At 37.6% G+C, this 22,558-nt stretch overlaps 4 protein-coding genes, 1 long non-coding RNA gene and 2 other non-coding genes across 12 annotated transcripts; all 7 read left to right on the forward strand.

Moving 5' to 3' along the window:
- Positions 1-617: 617 nt before the first annotated feature.
- LOC119982270 lies at positions 618-2,959 on the forward strand. 2 transcript variants are annotated; one of them, XR_005464332.1, is made up of 4 exons: positions 618-841; positions 1,435-1,506; positions 1,657-1,728; positions 2,243-2,959. It is a non-coding gene; the product is annotated as an uncharacterized LOC119982270 (long non-coding RNA). The 2 variants fall into 2 exon arrangements; XR_005464331.1 differs by having other exon boundaries at positions 618-1,506.
- Positions 2,960-4,968: 2,009 nt separating this feature from the next.
- On the forward strand, positions 4,969-7,687 carry LOC119982636. The gene is made up of 6 exons (XM_038826115.1): positions 4,969-5,277; positions 5,506-5,600; positions 5,723-5,942; positions 6,665-6,802; positions 6,890-6,949; positions 7,544-7,687. Exons 1-6 carry the CDS (start codon positions 4,969-4,971, stop codon positions 7,685-7,687), a joined length of 966 nt encoding a protein of 321 aa, XP_038682043.1.
- Positions 7,688-10,411: 2,724 nt separating this feature from the next.
- On the forward strand, positions 10,412-13,449 carry LOC119982269 (O-acyltransferase WSD1-like). The gene is made up of 6 exons (XM_038825567.1): positions 10,412-10,647; positions 11,217-11,792; positions 12,019-12,152; positions 12,245-12,464; positions 12,569-12,706; positions 12,905-13,449. Exons 1-6 carry the CDS (start codon positions 10,453-10,455, stop codon positions 13,046-13,048), a joined length of 1,407 nt encoding a protein of 468 aa, XP_038681495.1. The 5' UTR covers positions 10,412-10,452; the 3' UTR covers positions 13,049-13,449.
- A 730-nt stretch (positions 13,450-14,179) lies between these two features.
- On the forward strand, positions 14,180-14,267 carry LOC119983239. The gene has a single exon (XR_005464586.1). It is a non-coding gene; the product is annotated as a small nucleolar RNA R32/R81/Z41 (small nucleolar RNA).
- A 35-nt stretch (positions 14,268-14,302) lies between these two features.
- On the forward strand, positions 14,303-14,396 carry LOC119983238. The gene has a single exon (XR_005464585.1). It is a non-coding gene; the product is annotated as a small nucleolar RNA snoR31/Z110/Z27 (small nucleolar RNA).
- Positions 14,397-15,350: 954 nt separating this feature from the next.
- Positions 15,351-18,413, forward strand: LOC119982666 (dihydroorotase, mitochondrial-like). Of its 2 annotated transcripts, none has more exons than XM_038826153.1 (8): positions 15,351-15,485; positions 15,703-15,848; positions 15,944-16,125; positions 16,699-16,835; positions 17,030-17,195; positions 17,344-17,460; positions 17,684-17,844; positions 17,999-18,413. In XM_038826153.1, exons 1-8 carry the CDS (start codon positions 15,468-15,470, stop codon positions 18,191-18,193), a joined length of 1,122 nt encoding a protein of 373 aa, XP_038682081.1. In that variant the 5' UTR covers positions 15,351-15,467; the 3' UTR covers positions 18,194-18,413. The 2 variants fall into 2 exon arrangements, with proteins under 2 accessions (XP_038682081.1, XP_038682080.1); XM_038826152.1 differs by having other exon boundaries at positions 15,472-15,607.
- Positions 18,081-22,181, forward strand: LOC119982665 (G-type lectin S-receptor-like serine/threonine-protein kinase At2g19130). Of its 4 annotated transcripts, XM_038826151.1 has the most exons (4): positions 18,081-18,213; positions 19,068-19,117; positions 19,697-19,768; positions 20,081-22,181. In XM_038826151.1, exons 2-4 carry the CDS (start codon positions 19,099-19,101, stop codon positions 22,006-22,008), a joined length of 2,019 nt encoding a protein of 672 aa, XP_038682079.1. In that variant the 5' UTR covers positions 18,081-18,213; positions 19,068-19,098; the 3' UTR covers positions 22,009-22,181. The 4 variants fall into 4 exon arrangements, with proteins under 4 accessions (XP_038682079.1, XP_038682076.1, XP_038682075.1 ...); XM_038826148.1 differs by having other exon boundaries at positions 19,697-22,181; XM_038826147.1 differs by lacking the exon at positions 18,081-18,213 and having other exon boundaries at positions 19,103-19,117; positions 19,198-22,181.
- The last annotated feature ends 377 nt before the right edge of the window (positions 22,182-22,558 follow it).

Raw genomic sequence — 22,558 nt, forward strand, 5'->3', positions numbered from 1 at the left:
TTTTTGCCATAACTATCTTAGATGTTGAAATTGATGTACATGATTTCATATAGATCATGTGGAGTATGTAGAGGTCACGATTTCACATGAATTATGTGCATCCAACTCAGCTTTAGCAATAGTTAAGACAAAAAACATTGTCATGCTTAGTATTTTCGTTAATAGAGTTCACGTAATACTCTTTAGAGCCTGGCTTTCTACTAGTTTCCATGAAAACTATTTATTAACATTAAATTTTGAAATGTGAAAAGTTCCATCAAACACATACATGAGTGTTAATGCATGTAGACCCGTGTGGCATATGTAAACTCACATCGATGGTTGTTGAAACAGTGGCATGTGGTGACTATCAAATTTTCAGTTGCAAAAGTCACAATGGTAGCTGCAAGAAAGTACCAAAGCTATCGTTGAATTTAGACGCCTATTTATGGTGCATGGCAAAGTAGATATGGTAATTAATGTGGGATTCATGCACGTATGTGGTTCTACATGGCTTTGCAAATCAATTTGGATACGGAAATGTGGTGGAAATAAATAAGACATGCAAATTGAGAAGTTATACATGAGTACCATGAAATGCCTATAAATAGAGTAGCTCAAAGATAACACTCACCCAAAAAAAAAAAGAAAAAGAAGAAGAAATACCATGGACATCACTTGTACATCCGAAGAAGGATTAGCGCAGCCTATGAGCCCCACGTCACAATATGTTAGCAACTCTGTCTTGACACTTACCATTCTTGGTGTTCTGGAATTTGAAGTCCCCATCAATGACCTTCAGGCCTGTTCATTCATCCAAAACGTTTTCCTTTCAATCAACCCTCGTTTCTCCTCTGTCATGGTATAACCTAATATATATAATACATTCTTATATATGTTACATGCACGATGCATGCAAATATTTTTGAGAATCACAGAGCAATAGCTCAGTTGGTTATATCTCTAGACTTAATGTAGATGACGCTAATGTCGAGAGTTCGAATCAATTGGAAGTATTTCCCTAAGATTTTCTTGGTTCCATAGGCTTGCCCACTTCGGGGAGAGGGGAGGGGGAGGGGTTTAATAGCCTCATTTTCCCGCATGGGTTTCGGCCTGGTTTACCTGTCATCGGAGTGCTCAGGGTTGTTTTAGTTGTCCGAGGTTTACACCCACTCCACTATTCGAAGCCCATGCTCGTTTCCTAAAATTTTATTGGTTCCATGGGCCTATCCAATTTCAGAGAGGGGTTAGTATCCTCATTTCTCCTGCACGAGCTTCGGCCATGCTTACCTATCGTTAGTGTAGTGCGAGCAGTTCTAATGGCTTGAGGTTTATGCCCACTCAACTATCCGAAGACCATGCCAGGCGTTCCTTGGTCACAATTTTTTTAGGTGTTTGTTAGCATTTTGTTTGCTATTGTCAATTAATGGAGAGCCATGCATGTGTTTTGGACAGGTTACAGACGAAAAGGGAGTGAAAAAATGGAAGAAGGTTTAAGTGAATATCAAAGATCATATTAGAGTCCCAGTTATACTTGGTTGTAAGGAATGACATGTTTGTAGCTTGGTTAGAATGATTGTTTTGGTGTTTTAGGGCTCTGTTATACTTGGTTGTATTGTTTTTGTGCCATGCTTATCAATAAAATCAATCATTCTATCAAAAAAAAAAGAGTCCCAGTTTTTCCTCCTAGCAAGTCTCCAGAGTTCTACGACAAGTGTCAACATTGATCAGCATTGATCATGTATATACGTAAGTAAGATTCTGAACCTGGGATATGCATGAGTGTTACATCAGAGAGTATAATACTTGAACATATATATGAAAAGTATATATATATTCCAATATGTGCATACCTATTCATATGGTTCTTGAAAAATCAATTCTTGTCTGTAATCTCAATTCCCAATAGTTAATACACCATTTGTCTTACGGATACAATATGTTTTTTGTCACAGCTATCTCAGATGTTGAGATGAATGTACATGATTTCATATGGATGACGTGTGATATGTGAGGCTGGCTCACGATTTCACATGGATCGTGTGTCTCCATTTCAAGCTTTGTGATTGCTTGGACAGAAAATACTGATTCTTAGTTATATGTAAATGTAACATTTTTTACAGCGTGGCTTGTACCAGCTACTTTCCAGAAAAGTACTATAGTTGAATAATAATAATATTAAATTTTGCACAAGTGGGTGCATCAGTGCAATGACTCCATAAAGTAGCTGGAACCAACTACTATATATTTTCCCAATCTGCAGGAAGAGGAGCTCAAGAACACATACACCAGGAAAAAAAAGAAGAAGAAATTCCATGGAGATCAGTTGTACATCCGAAGAAGGATTAATACGTTAGCAACTCTGTCTTGACATTACCATTCTTGGTGTTCTAGAATTTGAAGTTTCCATCAGTGACCTTCCGATCACCTATTCATTGATCCAAAGTGAGAAGCCCTCAAGCCCACATAACTATACAAGTATATAAATACTTCATGAGACCATAACTCAAAAAGAAATGAGCAATCTTTACAACCAGTTCTATGTGATAATTATGCCAAATTAGTTGAGTTGTTTTTGAAAAATGGTTTGTAATTATAATGGTGGTTTGCTATGTGGCATGTAAACATTGACTGCCACGCAACACAATGCATCTGGTCTGTGTCTGCTCTGTGGAGTTTGGGCCACACTGGGCAATAATTATTTCTCATATGAAGATAAGATCATACGGTTGTGGAATGTAGCTACAAGATTTGAGTTGATTCAACCCCCCCGGCTAAGGAAAAGCTGTTATAACTTATCAGCATCGATGTGTATATTTGTAAGAATGATTGGATATGAGTGTTACACCAGAGAGTCTAATACTTGAACATATATATATATATATATATAGTTGATGAATCAAATTACTAATATCTGGTAGCTTTTGAAAGGTGGTGATCCCCTTCTGAATTTGAATAAATCACTGTTTGCAACTTTTCACTTTTCAGGAGTCTTGATGAGTCGATTCGTGTGGTCCTAGAGAACTAGAGAAGACCCAAGTTTGTACTTGTATAGGAGTTTATTATGTTTGTTTAAACAACTCGGGCATTAACCTAGTGGTTATATCATCGGGCTTAGAGATTTCTTGGGTTACATGGGTCAAGGACACGTGTTTGCTTTTTGAGAGGGGTTAAAACACCTATTTTGGGCCTCGGCTCAGTTTTACTTGTTCACTGTGCTTCAACTCGGGACTAAATTGATGGTTCGCAATGCGCATGTGGTGGTTATCCCAGATTTAAAATTGGCTCAGCGATCACAAAGTGGCAGTTGGGCAAGGGCCTTCCCGGTCAAAAAGAAAAAGAAATTTTATTCGGTTGAGTTTTGTACATGGAAAATTTTAGTCACACCCCGAACTTTACTAATTATATCCCAACTTACATGGACTTGGTGTTGTTTAGGCCCCAACCCCTCAACTTTGAAGAACAAGAGTGAATTTCCGGCATCTCTCTCATTGATGAAATAAACAAACAAAACTGTCAACATTTCAATACTTTTTCCATTGAATTCTGCTTAAGGTAGTTGAGGTACCAACATTGACATGTGGATTGGGGGTTGATGTCGTTTATGTGTGTTTGGGAGTGTATATTTGGGCCTTTTCATTGGACCAGTAAATGGGCTTCAATTTCAGCTCTCACTTTCCAGCAACGTTAAATTATCTTTAAACCATTGTCCGTAATTGTAATATTTACTAGCCTACCCACCAACCAGGCGACAGCGGCAAGCTAGTTTTAATCAATGTCAGAATGATAACGGTAGGGCTATAAGAAAATAAATGAATAACTTATTTGATTGATAACCGAATCAATCGGTCGATTTTAAAAATTTATATAATTCTTTAATAGAAAGCATAACAGATAGTTTCGTTTGCAGAAGTTGAATTATAATAATTAGTAATAACATTAAATTTTGCAGAAGTTGGTGCATCAGTGCAATAGCTTCATAAGGGCAGCACAGTTGTTGCTCAGTCTTAAGCTGGAACCAACTACCATATATATATATATATGAGGAAGAGGAGCTCAAGAACTCACACACCAAGAAGAAGAAAAAAAAAACCATGGAGATCAGTTGTACATCCGAAGAAGGATTAATGCAGCTTATGAGCCCCATGTCACAATATGTTAGCAACTCTGTCTTGATACTTACCATTCTTGGTTCCCATCAATGACCTTCCGACCTATTCATTGATCCAAAACGTTTTCCTCTCAATCAACCCTCGTTTCTCTTCTGTCATGGTATAGCTAGCCTAATATATATGTAATACATTATTATATATGTTATATTACACACACACACACACATATATAATACGTTCTTATATATGTTACATGCAAGGGTATGTTTTGAGAGTCATGGCAATAACTCAGTTGGTTATATCTCTAGGCTTAAAGTAGATGACGCTAAGGTTGAGAGTTCAAACCACTCCGAGAGTATTTCCATGGGGTTTTCAAGGTTATGTGGGCCTGCCTACTTCGAGGAGGGGTTAGAAGCCCAATTTCTAACACATGGACTTTGGTTAAGTATTACTTGTTATCAGCATGGTGCAGGTTGTTTTGACGACCCGAGGTTTACGCCCATACAATTGTCCGAAGCCCATGCTGGGTTGAGTGATTCTTGAGTGGTTTGTTAGCATTTTGTTTGCTATTGTCAATTAATGGAACGCCATATATGCATGTGTTTTGGACAGGTTACAGACGAAAAGGGAGTGAAAAGATGGAAGAAGGTTGAAGTGAGTATCAAAGATCATATTAGAGTCCCAATTTTTCCTCCTAATAAGTCTCCAGAATTCTACGACAAGTGCTCCGACGATTATATATCCAAGATTGGAATGGAAGCCCTGCCACTAACCATACCGTTGTGGGATATCCATATAATTGAATACCCAACAAGCAATACAGCTAGTATTGTGATATTCAAGCTCCACCATGCACTTTGGTGATGGATTTTCTTTTATGGGTGCTCTGCTTTCTTGTCTACAAAGAGCAAATAATCCTTCTCTTCTATTGACATTTCCTTCTGCTAAGTTTCACTCAAGTAGTGGTCAGAATAATAGTGTATTCAAGAAAGTACCTAAGATTTTCTCTTCAGTTTTCAACACTGTATCAGATTTTTTTGGAGGCATGTTGATGAGCACTATCATGGAAGACGATGGAACCCCGATTAGATCTGGAGCTAATGCTGCCCAGTTCCAGCCCATTTCGTTTTCGACAATGACATTTTCTCTTGATCAAATTAAGCAAATCAAGTCCAAGCTTGGAGCGGTAAGTAAGACCTGATATATTCCAGCCATGTGGTTTATAATCAAAACCCAATTTCGCTCACATTGAAAACTTGTTTTCTGGGCCTAAATATCAATGACGATGGCCTATGAAAATGAATTCGCACAGGCCTATGGCCCAGAGCGGACATGATTTGTTTTACTTATGTTGTGTATGATTTTCCAATATATTGATGCAGTATAGAAACTAAATCATCTTTCCATAACACAGACATTAAACGATGTGATCACCGGAGCAATCTTCTTGGGAAGTAGGTTATATATGCAAGAAATGTGTCATGAATCAGGGAGATCTCGTTCTACAGCGTTAGTGTTGCTCAACACTAGAATGACTAGAAGTTACAGGTTAATTAATTATCTCTGTTTTTCTTTTTTCTTTCAATTTTCTCCTCTATGTGTTGATTATTAATCCACTACTGCTGCTGTAGGTCCATTGAAGATATGCTTAAACCTAATGCGGAGGGGACTTGGGGCAATCTCTTTTCCTTCCTACAAATAGCACTGCCTAAACTAACTGATGCAAACCTTACTGATCCACTACAATTTGTAGTCAAAGCCGGACGAATCATCAAGAGGAAGAGGTACTCTATTGCTCTTCACATGACAAGTTGGCTTCTCCAAATTCTAAATAAGATTGGAGGCCCGAAGGTACGTATCTTGTAGCTAGCTAATTTATATCAACAGTCTTATAAATTCCAGTGTTTTTGTCCCACCTATCCAAAGTGTTGAGATTGACACACACAATTATTAGAATATATTGAGAGAATATATTGTAATTAATAGTGATTGATATAATCAATCATAATATTTGTATTATCAATCAAATATCAAAAAATCAATTAGGGATTTGATTGATTAATTTTCTCATCCACATAACCCTATAAATTAAGACCTCCTGTATAATAGAAATCAAGTAATAATAATATGTAGCTACAAAGGGCTTTAGAGAATGTATGTAGGCGGAGTGTCAAACAACTATAAAATTATTTTGTTGTTTACTATTATTTTGTCTTCCCCATTCAATTATAAATTTCTTTAATAACGATTTCATATGGACATGTGGGGCCCATTATTTCATATTGATGATGTGCGTATATCTCAGCATATGAGATTGCTAGCACAAACAACACTGAGATCTTAACATTTTCAAACATATATTATTTTTGTCCCAGCTATCCCAAATGTTGAGATTAACGCACATAATTTCATATAAATCATGTGGGGCTCACGATTTCATATGGATCATGTGCGTCTATCTTAGCATATGAGATCATCTTAGCATATGGGATAGCAAACACAAAAAACACTGATAGATAGGTATTGGAAAGGTCCAAGTAAGGCATGTTAATTGGTGGTGGTATATGTTACAGGCAGTATCCAAATTCGTTCAAGGCACCCTTAAGAACTCAAGCTTAGCTATCACAAATGTAGTGGGAGCCCAAGAGCAGATGGCTTTAAGTGGTCATCCTGTTAAAGGCGTCTACTTTATGATTGTTGGATCACCCGAGGTATACATACATAACTCAATTTTTTTTTTTAGTACAAGTACAAACACAATATACGACACACCACATGTAGTGGGAGCCCAAGAGCAGATGGCTTTAAGTGGTTATCCTGTTAAAGGCGTCTACTTTATGATTGTTGGATCACCCGAGGTATACATACATGACTCAATACAAACACAATATACGACACACCACCAGATCAAGCCTATGAAAGTACATGTGTCAATAGGCCCCACGCAGGAGGCACAAATCAAGCCCACGCAGGGGCAAACTACACAATATACGACACACCACGAGATCAAGCCTACGAAAATACAGGTGTCAACAGGCCCCATGTAGGAGGCACAAATCAAGCCCAAGCAGAGGCAAACTATCAAGCCCACGTAGGGGCAGACGAAGCCCACACACCTCCTTGTAAATATTCGGAGAATGTGAGACTAGAACCCATGACCTCAGTCAGGGACATGCAAAATCATTGTCACTTAACCAATGACTCATTTGCATACATAACTCAATTATAGTAGTATATAACTTTAAGTTTATGAATGTCCGCTTTTTTATGTACTCAAAAGTGAAATAAATGGGCCCACTGATTCACATAAACAACAGACATTTGAAATATATAAAGTTACGACGGCTGCATGCATGTGAGCGGTCTATATGTATATATATATATAGAGTGTGTGTGTGTGTGTGTTATTTTGCTAATTTATAATATTATTGATGGGATGAATTAATTTGCAGGATGTTGGGTTCGGAATAATGAGCTACATGGGGAAGCTAAGGGTTGCAATGGGAGTTGGAAAAGAATTCATAGATGCAGAAAAGTTAATGTCGCACATTGAGAATGCTTTTGAGATGATATTCAAAGCTGCATGCGGAAATTAAAAAAAAAAAAAAAAAAGCCTTCGTAAACCAAAATATGAAGACAAGAGAAGACTGCATGCAGCCACCCCATGCATTTGATGGTTTTTTTTGTTCTTTTTTTTTTTGCAAATTTGTAGTTGATTCTATGAACTGTTTAAATAATCAATCATTTATTAAAAAATTGAACAACAAATGACATATGGATGTCCACCCCATTAAAGTTGGACACATAGATCCAACGAAAAAACACCTAAATTGAATGTACTTTTGTTTGATATTCTCTACTTAATGGGCTGGAGTAATCCACTGAGCCCAAGATGTGGCCCAAACTAGGTTCTTGGATTGGTGTCCTCATAGATAGCTTAGTGGTGAATTTCTTTTGGGATCCAAATCAGATGGAATCATAAGATTTTAAGTTTGATTCTCATTGAAAGTTTTTGACCCAACTTATCCTGTCGTCAGGTTAGATTTTCTTCTTTGCAATCATAGTAACCAATGCTGACAAACTACGTATATACTATATACATACATACACACACACACACAAATTAATACAAATTATATGTATAGCTGATGAATCAAATTACTAATATCTGGTAGCTTTTGAAAGGTGGTGATCCCCTTCTATATTTGAATAAATCACTGTTTGCAACTTTTCAAGAGTCTTGATGAGTCGATTCGTGTGGTCCTAGAGAACTAGAGAAGACCCAAGTTTGTACTTGTATAGGAGTTTATTATGTTTGTTTAAACAACTCGGCATTAATCTAGTGGTTATATAATTAGGTTTAGGTGTTTCTTGGGTTTCATGGGTCAAGGACACGTGTCTGCTTCTTGAGAGGGATTAAAACACTTATTTTGAGCCTTGGCTTAGTTTTACTTGTGCACTGGGCTTCAACTTGAGACTAAATTGATGGTTCGTAATGTGCATGTGGTGGTCATCCCGGATTTAAAATTGGCCCAACGATCACAAAGTGGCCGTTGGGCAAGGGCCTTCCCGGTCAAAAAGAAAAAGAAATTTTATTCGGTTGAATTTTGTACTTCAAAAACTTTAGTCGCACCCCAAACTTTATTAATTATATCCCAACTTACGTGGAGTTTGTGTTGTTTAGGCCCCAACCCCTCAATTTTGAAGAACAAAAGAGTGAATTTCCGGCATCTCTCATTGATGAAATAAACAAACAAAACTGTCAACATTTCAATACTTTTTCCATCGAATTCTGCTTAAGGTAGTTGAGGTACCAACATTGACATGTGGATTGGGGTTGATGTATTTTATGTGTGTTTCGAAGTGTATATCTGGGCCTTTTCATTGGACCAGTAAATGGGCTTCAATTTCAGCTCTCACTCTCCAGCAACGTTAAATTATCTTTAGACCATTGTCCGTAATTGTCATATTTACTAGCCTACCTAGCAACCGAATGATAGTCATCATTCGGCTGTTATCTATGATGACTATCATCCAAATGATGGTCATCATTCGGATGATAGTCATTATAGATAGTTTACTGGTGAATTTCTCTGAGATCCAAATAAGATGGATTAATAAGATTTTGAGTTTGATTCCCATTGAGAGTTTTTAATCAAACTTATCCTGTCGTTAGGTTAGATTTTCTTCTTTGCAATCATAGCAACCAATGTTGACAAACTACGTATATAATGTATACATACATGCACATGCATTAATACAAATTATTTTCTTCATTTTCGATGTGTGACATCTAACTATAAAAGTACGGCTTCCCATACTACGTTGTACAATTGATTTTATTATTGGAGTTTGCTTATGCTATGTGGCATGTAACTATTGGCTGACATGCAACATCATGCAGATGCTAATAAATTCTGATTTATCAAAAAAAAAAATGTAACTATTGGCTGACATGCAACATCATGCGGATTCTCTGAAAAGATTCGTTCATATTTCTTTTAGTTAATGTGTTCAACAAGTGGTCATTCATGCATAAAACGTGTGAAGTGGGTGGATTACATCAGAGAGTATAATCCTTGAACATACATATGAAAAGTATCTGCATATCTATTCATATGGTTGTCAAAAAATCAGTTCTTGTCTGTATAAGTCAGTTAATGATAATTCAATATAGTTAACTGATAAGTGATAACGTAATCCCAATTCCCAATAGTTAATACACAACCGGCCAGTCTTACAGATCCGGTATTTTTTGCCACAACTATCTTAGATGTTGAAATGGATACATACGATTTCATATAGATCACGTAGAGTATGTGGAGCTCACGATTTCACATGAATTATATACGTCTATCTCAGCCTTTGCGATAGTTAAGACAAAAAACATTGTGATGCTTAGTATTTTCGTTAATAGAGTTCACGTAACACTCTTTAGAGCCTGGCTTTCTACTAGTTTCCATGAAAAGTATAATGACATTAAATTTTGCAATGTGAGAAGTTCCATGAAACACATACATGAGTGTTAATGCAGGTAGACCCGTGTGGCATATGTAAACTCACATCGATGGTTGTTGAAATAGTGGCATGTGGTGGCCACAATGGTAGCTGCAAGCTAGAGAAAGTTCCAAAGTTATTGTTGAATTTAGACGCCTATTTAAGGTGCATGGCAAAGTTGATATCGCAATTAATGTGGGATTCATGCAACACGGCTTTGCAAATCAAATTGGATACGGAACTGTGGTGGAAATAAGTAAGATATGGAAGTTGAGAAGTTATACATGACCATGAAATGCCTATAAATAGAGGAGCTCAAAGATCATACTCACCCAAAAAAGAAAGAAAAAGAAGAAGAAATACCATGGACATCACTTGTACATCAGAAGAAGGATTAACGCAGCCTATGAGCCCCGCGTCACAATATGTTAGCAACTCTGTCTTGACACTTACCATTCTTGGTGTTCTGGAATTTGAAGTCCCCATCAATGACCTTCAGGCCTGTTCATTCATCCAAAACGTTTTCCTCTCAATCAACCCTCGTTTCTCCTCTGTCATGGTATAACCTAATATATATAATACATTCTTATATATGTTACATGCACGATGCGCACACATATTTTTGAGAATCACAGAGCAATAACTCAGTTGGTTATATCTCTAGACTTAATGTAGATGACGCTACTGTCGAGAGTTCGAATCAATAGGAAGTATTTCCCTAAGATTTTCCTGGTCCCATAGGCTTGCCCACTTCGGGGAGAGGGGATTTCCAGCATGGGTTTCGGCCAGGCTTACCTGTTGTGGGTGTGCTCTAGGCTGTTCTAGTTGTCTGAGGTTTACACCCACTCAACTATCTGAAGCCCATGCTCGTTTCCTAAAATTTCATTGGTTCCATGGGCCTATCCAATTTCGGAGAGGGGTTAGTATCCTCATTTCTCCTACACGGGCTTCGGCCAAGCTTACCTACCATCAGTGTAGTGAGGATTGTTCTAATGGCCCGAGGTTTATGCCCACTCAACTATTTGAAGCCCATGTCGGGCGTTCCTTGGTCACGATTTTTTTAGGTGTTTGTTAGCATTTTGTTTGCTATTGTCAATTACTGGAGAGTCATGCATGTGTTTTGGACAGGTTACAGACGAAAAGGGAGTGAAAAAATGGAAGAAGGTTGAAGTGAATATCAAAGATCATATCAGAGTCCCAGTTTTTCCTCCTAACAAGTCTCCAGAATTCTACGACAAGTGCTTTGACGATTACATGTCCAAGATTGGAATGGAAACCCTGCCTCTGACCAGACCATTGTGGGAAATCCACAGAGTTGAATACCCAACAAGCAATGCAGCTGGTATTTTGATATTCAAGCTCCACCACGCACTTGGCGATGGTTTCAGTCTTATGAGTGCTCTACTTTCTTGTCTACAAAGAGCAGAAAATCCAGCCCTTCCATTGACATTTCCTTCTGTTAAAATGCACTCAAATGGTGGTCAGAGTGAGAAGAATGTCTTCAAGAAAGTACCTAAGATTTTCTCTTCACTTTACAACACTGTATCAGATTTTTGTGGAGGTGTGTTGATGAGTACTATTATGGAAGACGATCGAACCCCGATTCAATCTGGAGCAGATGATGTCCAGTTCCGGCCAATGACGACATTGACGATGACATTTTCTCTTGATCAAATTAAGCAAATCAAGTCCAAGCTTGGAGCTGTAAGTATGACCCTGATATATTCTAGCCGAGTAGTTTATAATCAAAACCCAGATTCGCTCACATTGAAAACTTGTTTTCTTGGCCATAGTATCAATGGCGACGGCCCATCAAATACAAATCTGTGTGGGCTTGTGGGCTTGTGGCCTAGAGCAGACATGATTTGTTTTACTTATGTTGTGTATGATTTTGCACATATAGAAACTAAATCATCTTTCCATAATACAGACAGTAAATGACGTGATCACCGGAACAATCTTCTTGGGAACTAGGTTATATATGCAAGAAATGTGCCATGAATCAAGAAAATCTCGTTCTACAGCGTTAGTGTTGCTCAACACTAGAATGACTAGAAGTTACAGGTTAATTAATTCTCTATTTTTCTTTTTTCGATTATATATGTTTCAATTTTCTCCTCTATGTGTTGATTATTAATCCACTACTGCTGCTGTAGGCCCATTGATGATATGCTTAAACCTAATGCGGAGGGGCGTTGGGGAAATCTCTTTTCCTTCCTACAAGTACCACTGCCTAAACTAACTCATGCAAACCTTACTGATCCACTACAATTTGTAGTCAAAACGGGACGAATCATCAAGAGGAAGAGGAACCCTATTGCTCGTCACATGGCAAGTTGGCTTCTCGAAATAATAAATAAGCATAGGGGTCCTGAGGTACGTATTTTGTAGCTAGCGAACTTATACATATATATATATATATATATATATATATTGGAAAGATCTAATTAAGGCATGTTAATTGTTGGTACATGTTACAGGCAGTATCCAAATTCGTTTATGGAACCCTTAAGAACTCAAGCTTATGTATCACAAATGTAGTGGGAACCCAAGAGCAGATGGCTTTGAGTGGTCATCCTGTTAAAGGCATCTACTTTATGCTTTTGGGAACACCCGAGGTATATATATATTCATAACTCAAATATAGTGGTATATAATTTTGAATTTACGAACGTCCGCCTTTTGTATATACTCAAAAAGTGAAACAGATGGATCCACTGGTTCATAGAAACAACGGACGTCTATATGTAAGCAGTCACGTATATATATGTGTATTATTTGTGCTAATAATTAATTGATATTGTATTAATCTGCAGGATGTTGTGTTCGGAATAGTGAGTTACATGGGCAAGCTAAGGGTTGCAATGGGAGTTGGAAAAGAGTTCATAGATGCAGAAAAGTTGAAGTCACACATTGAGAATGCCTTTGAGATGGTATTCAAAGCTGCGTGTGGAAATTAAAAAAAAGAAAAGCCTTAGTAAACCAAGATATGAAAATAAGGGGAGACTGCATGCAGCCACCCCATGCATGCATTTGTTGCCTGCCTATATATGCATATTTTTTCGGTTTGCATTTTCTTCTGGGCTGTCTACTTCCTGTTTGGGTAATTTTTGAAGCTTTTCTTTTAGTCTTGGGTCTCCGAAGGGTTTAAGATTTGCTTCAAAAGTTTGCTTGTGGGCTGCTCTGAAGACACTATCTTTCATTTAGTTCTTAGGATATCTTTTCTTTTTCTCACCTGTATGGGTTGTGTCTGGGTTTAAGTTTTCTTTTTCTTACCGGTAGCATTGTAACCTCCTTGATCTGGTGTTGGTTTGTAGTTGTCAACTTGTCATTATTCCATTCTCAAAAAAATTATCTCGGATTTATTAAAAAAAAAAAATGTACAAAGGACTGTTGGAAAAAATATCACAATGGATAAGAAATAACACCAAGAATTTTTAGAGTGAAAAACCCTCAAAGAAGTAAAGAGAGATTTACCACTAAATTATCATCAAATTGTTGCATTTATTATAAATAAACTAGCTTATGCAGTTGATATCTCATCCGTTGATGGATACACTACAAGAGTATTATTCACAATGTAAATCATCAAACTCAGGATCTTACCATTTCAGATATTCTGTTTTTCTGTCTTGTAGTTCCATTTTGGGCCATTTATTTGGACGGCCAGCTTTGGCCCAACTGGGAACAACAGCCACAAGGCCCACAACACGCTAATTGAGATATCTAGGGCTTCAAGGTCTTCAGTCCCTATAAAAGCACTCGACCGACAGCGCAACCTCTCTTCAGGGACCTTCTTAGGTCCACCCCATTTACCTCCATCCTTTTGTCCACCCCCATCAAATACCGTTGGATCTAAAAAATATACTCGAGATGCTCACCTGTGTAAAGACTATAATGACCTTCAAAGACCTATTAAGAAGAGGTGGATGATCCACTCTTTTCATAAGAGTAGACCTTAGTAATTTCCCCTCTCTTCGTCTCTGTGCGTCTCCGCTCTCTTCATCGCTTTTGAAGTTTCAATTCAGTGTGTGTATTGGTCAATTTTTTCCTTCTCTTTTGCTCAGTTTATCTGCTCTGGTGGATTTTTTTACTGGATATGATAAATGTAATGGACGGGTGATGATCTATTTAACATGATCATAAATCTCTACTCGCTACATTCTTTCTAATCTTTCTTTTTTTCCTTTCTTTCTTGGGTTAAACTTTTGGTTGGATATGGATGATGAAATCAGAAGATCTTAGGACACCTTCTGACACAGTGCAAAGTTGCTGTGTATGAGAAAGATTTTCCATTCTGATTTATGATATTTTCTAATAACTATTTTTCAAAAAATTTTGCTCTTCAAAATTTCCCCGATTGCAGGCTTTATTCTTTCTTTCTTTTGATGTTTTTGTACTCCAAAATCAAAGAAACAAATCTTCCCCTCGAGACAAAAAAGGAAAAGTTGTTCTTTTGCAGCAAATATTACTCTAATCCGAAGTCTATAACGGTTGACAAATCGTATGAACTCAAAAAATCCTATAATGACCTTGTGATGCGTATTGAGTTTTGACTCAATTTATTATGTTGTCCTTGAATTTAGGGGCATATAGTATATTTAAAGGACAAATGCGTATGATACAAGTGTTTATGATATTGTTATCGGTTTTAAAAAAATGTTACTCTAATCCAAGTATTTATGCCATGCCTCAATTTGTTGATTTTTTTCCTTACCATTCTAATTAATGGTTTTGAGTGTTTAATTTGTTGGATTTTGTAGAACCGTATTAAATATAAGAAAATAAGAGAGTGAATCAACATGAATTGAAGTAAGGGGAAATGTTGGAAAATCTTACCAAATCATAGGAGTAGCATAAAATTTAAGGACTAAACCTCCATAACGTGAATGAAGTATGAACTGAAACCCCCCGTACCCCATAAGATATTAACATGAATGAACTGAATAATAACGGGCTCTGCCTCTACATACAAAAAGAAGGAATCATAATGGGCTGAATTAAAAGGCCGGCTATTAGGCTAAGATGGAAAAGCCGGCCTATACTATTGAACCCATAAAGCACAAAGGTCAAAAAGGCAAAAGGACGGATTTTGGGCTACAATTAAAAGGCCGGCTATTGGGCTAAAAGCCTGCCTATACTATTGAACCCCTAGAGGTCTAAAAGGCGAAACGGGCGGATTTTGGGCTAAAATGAAAAGGCCGGCTATTGAGCGAAAATGAAAAGGCAGGCCAATACTATTGAGCCCATAAAGGTAAAAAGGCCCTGCTTGTTATCATATATTACCGGACCCATCGTAACAGCTTTTGCTGTTGCCGCCGTCGTTCTGTACTTCTCGCAATCTCGCTTCAGTCGTTATCTACAGCTTTCGGATTTGGCATGATAAAGGCTTTCTTGGTGCGTATGCATATTCTTATTCACAAGCTTCAACTTTGATGCTCATATGTTCAATCAGAAACGAAAAAGCTTTGTTGATGATCTCTAATGGGGTCGTCACCGGTCAGCCAGCCTTGTGCCCGGTGAATTTGAGATAATTCTTGCCTCTCCGATGTTCTGTTGAGTAGAATCATTTTCACATTTTGATTATTTATTATTTTCACCACTCATCATGTAGGCACCGAAATACATCTCCTTAAAGGTTGAATGGCGTAATCAGATGAAGTGCAGTGGATCTAGGATGGAGCTTACTCTAACACAGCCTGACGATTGGCATCTTCATCTTCGTGATGGCGACCTTCTTCAAGCTGTTGTTCCTCACAGGTCATTTTACTAAAACAGCAGCAGAAATTTTCATTTGCAGTAGAATATTGGAATCCATAATGACACTTCTGATGTATCCTTGTTAATGGCTGCAGTGCAACTCATTTTGGGAGGGCAATCGTTATGCCAAACCTGAAATCTCCAATCACCACCACGGTTGCTGCTTTGAATTATCGAGAATTGATCTTGAAGGCTTTACCCTCCAACAGTTACTTCAATCCTCTTATGACTCTTTATTTGACAGATACAACTAGTCCGGATGAAATCAAACTTGCCAGTAAGTCTGATTCCTTTATTTTGTTGAATGATAAGAACAACAGTGATAAGGGCACCTCTGTTTGAGTCCCCACCATACTATATTGGTTACCCGGTGGTCATTTTGCATAATGTAGGGGCGTTTTTTGCAAAATATTTTGAGCCTGCTCAGTTTCAACTAATTAATGAGATTGCTTGCCTCCTGTCCCTCCTTGCCATTTCTTCTTTTCCTCTATATTTGTTTCCAATCTCAACATTCTTCTATGAAGCTTTGTGAAGACTGAAAATCTGAAATTTTCGTATTATGAAGATCTTATTATGATTTATGAAGACTTGTATATCTGTTGCATTTTTGGCTGTTGATTTATTCAAATGGAGGATTCTTAAGAGTTGAATATTTGACTTGTGGGATAAGTGTTTCCTTTCTTTGAAAGATGGAGGCTATTGAGTTGTAGTTCTTTAATCGTCTAGAAAATCAAGTACGTTTCTTGACATTCAGTTTTCTTTTTGCATGATTTTTTCTTTTTGAAAATTTTGCAGAGTAGTTCTAAAATAGCATTTATAGTTTGAATGATGATGTTACTTGCATTTACAGGAAAAAGTGGGGCAATTTTTGCGGTCAAGTTGTACCCCTTTGGTGCTACAACAAATTCTCAAAATGGTGTTACGGATCTTTTTGGGAAATGTCTTCCTGTTCTTGTGGAGATGGTTCAACAGAATATGCCTTTACTGGTGAGTTCACAATTAAGCGAATTGTGAAGTTGCTCGTTGTCTATTCTACTTTCCAATTTCGTCGATTTTCCTTTTGCAACTGTAGATTATTAAGACCCGACACAATATCCTACTTCTTTATTATTGTCTAATGTTCATTTGAAGATATGCTTTAAGATTAAATTTTCATGTGCAATCCATGCCTTTTTTTGCAGGTTCATGGGGAAGTTACTGATCCTAAAGTAGATGTTTTTGATCGTGAGAAGGTCTTCATTGATACTGTGTTACAACCTTTGATTGAAAGGTTTCCTCTGCTCAAGGTTGTAATGGAGCATATCACTACTATGGATGCTGTTAGGTTTGTTGAATCTTGCAAAGAAGGTTTGTTTGGTTCTTTTATAAAAAAAATTGCATTCACCTTAGTGCCTTGATTTTTTTTGGAGAGGAACTCAATGTCTTCGTAACCATCTTATTTTTTTGCATATTTAGTTATGGATGTTTCAACTGACTCCAACTTTATTTCTTTCAGGTTTTGTTGCAGCAACTGTCACTCCACAACATCTTCTTCTCAACAGAAATGCTCTCTTCCAAGGAGGACTACAACCACATAATTACTGCCTCCCAGTACTCAAAAGAGAGGTCCACAGTATGTTCTCTTTCTAATCTTCCACCCAGCTTTGCAGTTTGTAGGGACATCTCTGTCATAAGTTTCATTTTTTTAAGATCCTTTAAACATCATCAACCTATTTGCAAATTTGTTAGTAGGTTAAAGAGTTTTTTAAAAAAAATTGAAACCATATATTGATTTGTCATCGATGTTTGACATACTTGGCTTGGCTGAAGTGGGTTCACATGTTTTTCTCATTTAGGACAGGCTATTGTTTCCGCTGTGACTAGTGGAAGTAAAAGATTTTTCCTTGGAACTGATAGTGCTCCTCACACAAGACAGAGAAAAGAATGTCCTTGTGGATGTGCAGGAATTTACAATGCTCCTGTTGCCCTGTCTCTTTATGCTAAAATTTTTGAAGAGGTACTTTCTTCCTTTTCCGTTTTTCTTTTCAGGCTCGTAATAAGTGTGGGTTTTTTTTTTAATCATGTGATTAAATTATCTGGTGAAATGCATTCATACTTTCGCATCACTTTTGCCACCTTAAATAATCTTAATTACTCTCTGCCTATTCTAGGCTGGTGCGCTTGACAAGCTAGAGGCATTTACCAGCTTTAACGGACCAGACTTCTATGGCCTACCAAGAAATACATCAAAGATTAAATTAATCAAAGCTCCATGGAGGGTACCAGAGTCTTTCTCATTTCAATTTGGGGATATCATTCCGATGTTTGCTGGGGAAACGCTTGAATGGCAGCCATCTTTCATTTGATTCAACTTTCAAACCAACAGGCAATACTTCTCTTATTCATCAAATTATGTAGATAAATAGAATAGTGTTGTAACATTTTATGCAATACTCTGCACAAAATAATTGGAAGCTTCATAAAAAAATATTCTAATTCGTTATCTTCCTCTTGAATTATAGAAGATTATGTAATCCTATGGTTGCTGAAATGCTTTCTAAGATTTCTTTGATATGGTGCATCAAATCACAGAGTTCCTTCTTTATTTAATTATTATTATTTAGTTCTTCTATTTATTCTTTAATTGGTTATTTGAGGCAGAGAACTTCAAGGGTATCTAAATAAGCTGGTGGACATAGTGAATTAGTTAATTTTCTATAGAATGTATGTGATTCTATCAGACTCTCTTATGCAAGGCCTCTAACTCAAAAGTTGTTATTGCCTGGGGCTTGTTCATTCGTTCTGATTTAGAACTTTTTTTTTGCTATGCACAATCTTCTTTGTATGCTTGTTTTTTCAAATAAGTTCTATCCAGCTTCCATTCTTCAATGACTTGAGCAAACTCTTTCAAAGTCAACGGTAGTGTTCCCTTACGATGGAATCAACCTTTGGAGCATGCTTTACCCAACTTCGTAGAATGCTCCTCCTAACTTTTTCTGTGAGTGCTCGTGGTTGACTACTCGAGCAAAACCTTCAAATGGGAAACACCATGGAAATTTTGATAGCATTATTCTATTGGGTTTTGTTGACACTACATATATTATCAGATCTTCAACAAGGAATGCAATTTATTAATGGACTAGTTGGACATCGTAGGAACTTTCAGTGTACTTTTTTTTAAATGTTGACTATTGCAGTCCTCAAATGTCATGATTCTGAAAGGTGGATGCTTTTTTGTAGGCTAGTTGACAGATGAAAACACAAACATCCCATGTATCTCAGCATTTCATGTAAGTGCTGGTTTCTTGATGAGTTGATAAATCGTGTTTTCGGTTTTTTCTCTTCCAGATTTCTCATTATTTTGCTTTAGATACCAAGGACTGGAGTCGTAGAGGCTGTTAATTTGAGATTAGTTTGCTGATGCTGCAATTCAAGTAAAAGGCATGAAAGAATATGCCTACTTGAGATATTACTGTTATGGGGTCTTTAAATGTTGATTTTTCTAGTCAAATGTACAATTAAAGTGGCCGCAATATCTGTGTTAGAGATCCACTATCGCATCAAAAGTCAACATGCACTAGGAGACCCATGAGCAGATTGGATATTTATATTAAAAGCTCCAATTCAATTTCATTGACTTTGAAATTCTTGGAGTTCTTCATCCCTTGCTAAACGACTCCGTACTCGGTAGTTAACTGTAGTTTTATGGTATAGTTCTATAAATAAAGCATGTCTAAAGCCTTGCTAATAGTACATTGAAGAGATGGATATCAAAAGCAAGAAACCATTGTTCTATCAATGTCTTGTGTTACTCTTGCATTTGTCCTTCAAAATTCGTTCCTCAGAAGGATCGGATACCATCTTTTCAGGCCAATCTCTTTCTGGGAACCAGACAATAACCTCTGCTGGTGGAGATTTTAAACTGGGATTCTTCACACCAGGTAAATCTCGTAACTACCATGTAGGCATATGGTATGCGAAACTACCAGATCAAACGGTGGTTTGGGTTGCAAATAGGCAACAACCTGTATCCAACCTTACATCTTCGGCTTTGAAGCTTCTTGAGAATGGGAACTTGGTTCTACTCAACCAGTCCAAAGCCATTATGTGGTCGACTGGTTCGAAATCTGTGGCTCCTAATTCGACAGTTACCATGCTTCTTGACAGTGGTAACCTTGTCATAAGAGATGCATTAGATTCGTCAAAAATTCTCTGGCAGAGTTTTGACTATCCAACTGATCATTGGCTGCCAGGTGGGAAGCTTGGGTATAACAATCTTACTAAGGAAAAGCAAAAGATTTCTCCTTGGAGGAGCTCCCAAAATCCGGCACCTGCACTCTTCTCTCTTGAGGTAGAACAAGACGGAACAAGTCATTTGTTGCTATGGAATGAATCTGAAAGATATTGGACAAGTGGGGAATGGACGGGGAAGGTTTTCACCGAAGTTCCTGAGCTTCAGTTGAATTACTACGTAAGGAATATGACATATATTTCGAATGAGAATGAGAGCTATTACACTTATTCAGCTGCCATCCCTTCTGCTTATACTCGATTCTTGTTGGATGTCACTGGCCAGCTCAAACAATTTGTTTGGCAGAAGAGCTCTAATCGATGGGATTTGTTTTGGACTCGACCACCACAAGAATGTGAGGTTTATGCATTCTGTGGGCCTTTTAGTATCTGCAATCAAGACAAGGCACCTCTTTGCTTTTGTCCGGAGGGTTTCGAAACTGAAGCGCCAGGAGATTGGGAAATGGGAGATCACACAGGTGGATGTACGAGGAGAACTCCTTTACAATGTGATAATGGAGGAACAGACACATTTCTTGTGATCCCCAACATGCGATTTCCATCGAATCCAGAGTCTTCAACAGCTAAGACCATTGAAGAATGTGAAAAGGAATGCTCAACCAACTGTTCATGCAATGCTTTTGCTTATGATTCTGGGTGTTCTATATGGAAAGGAGACGTCTTCAATCTGCAACAACTTCCATCGGACGATAAGGCTGGAAGAGAATTTCATATCCGAATTTCAGCATCTGACTTGAGAGGGAACGGAGTTAAAGAAACTAGAGGTAAAGTGAAAGGAAAGATTGCTTGGATTGTTGTAGCAGCAGTAGCAGGGTTTCTCACTCTCTTTGCCTTTGTCCTTGTTCTTCTTTGGAGAAAACAATCAACTAGTGACTTTGAGCCCGTAGATGATAACTTCCTGCTCTTCAAGTACCAGGAATTAAGAACTGCAACAAAGAACTTCTCGGAAAAACTTGGAGAGGGAGGTTTTGGTACTGTATACAAGGGAACATTGCCAAATTCAACTGCTATAGCAGTAAAGAAACTCAAAAATCTGAAGCAAGGTGAGAAGCAATTCCGGGCAGAGGTGAAGACAGTTGGATCAATCCAACACATCAACCTTGTTCGCGTGCGGGGAATCTGTGTTGAAGGTTCACAAAGACTTCTGGTCTATGACTACATGCCTAATGGTTCTCTAGAAACAACTCTGTTTCGTAAGACTGCAAAGGTACTAGACTGGAATGAAAGGTATCACATTGCTGTTGGAACTGCTAGAGGATTGGCTTATCTTCATGAGAAATGTAGAGAATGCATCATACACTGTGACATCAAGCCAGAGAACATTTTACTGGATCCAGACTATAAACCAAAACTAGCTGATTTTGGTCTTGCAAAGCTCATAGGACGAGACTTCAGCCGGGTTTTGACAACAATGAGAGGAACCAGGGGCTATCTTGCACCAGAATGGATTTCAGGTGAAGCCATCACAACAAAGGCTGATGTTTTTAGCTACGGAATGTTGCTTTTTGAGGTAATTTCAGGGAGGAGAAACAGCGAGCAATTAGACGATGAAATGGACATTTATTTCCCCTTCCGGGTCGCAAACATAATCGACAAAGGAGAAGATGTTGTGCAGTTGTTGGATGACAGATTAGATGGTAACACCAATATAGAAGAACTTAACAAAGCTTGTAGAGTTGCTTGTTGGTGTATTCAAGAAAATGAGAAGGATAGGCCGAGTATGGGGCAGGTGGTCCAACTGCTTGAAGGGCTATCAGAAGTGGGTGCACCTCCAATCCCAAGGTTTCTCCTCGGTCTATCGGAAAATCCTGATGAAGCCATTCGTTTTCAGGAGACTTCTTCCAGTTCAACTCTTACGGGCTCAAATTAATGCTTACCCATCTTTCGTGCTTTATGTGCTTGTATTCCTCTTCATCTTAATATTAGTGTATGCTACATGCATGTTAGAGAAGTTGACTATTACTTTGGATTGTCATTAATGCTGGTCGTTTAATGAAAAATACGATATTATGTAGAAAGGTAATATTCCTTTCCCATATGAAATCCTCATGTTTTTTTTTTCTCTCTCTAGAATATCACATCGGTTTGGTATTATCAAACCGTGTGCCGAGTGGTATATAAGGATGTCCATGTCTTACGACTAAGAAGTCTTTTCTTTGGCTCAAGTACTATTATGTGAGACGGTTCAAAAATAACAAAATCGTGTGGGTCAAAATGGACAATATATTTGATATGAGTATGTATGGGATTTTCCATATTTTTTGCTACAAATGACGTCGAATATATTATAGACTTGATCCTAATGACCTCACACAGGCCTTGGCTCAGAGTGTTGATAATATTTTAAGTGGATTGAGTCAAACATTCTCACCTACTAGTTCACATCACTCTTAATTTCTTTAAATTATAATATGATATGA

Source organism: Tripterygium wilfordii, chromosome 17 (assembly GCF_013401445.1).
Source record: "Tripterygium wilfordii isolate XIE 37 chromosome 17, ASM1340144v1, whole genome shotgun sequence".
NCBI lineage: Eukaryota > Viridiplantae > Streptophyta > Magnoliopsida > Celastrales > Celastraceae > Tripterygium > Tripterygium wilfordii.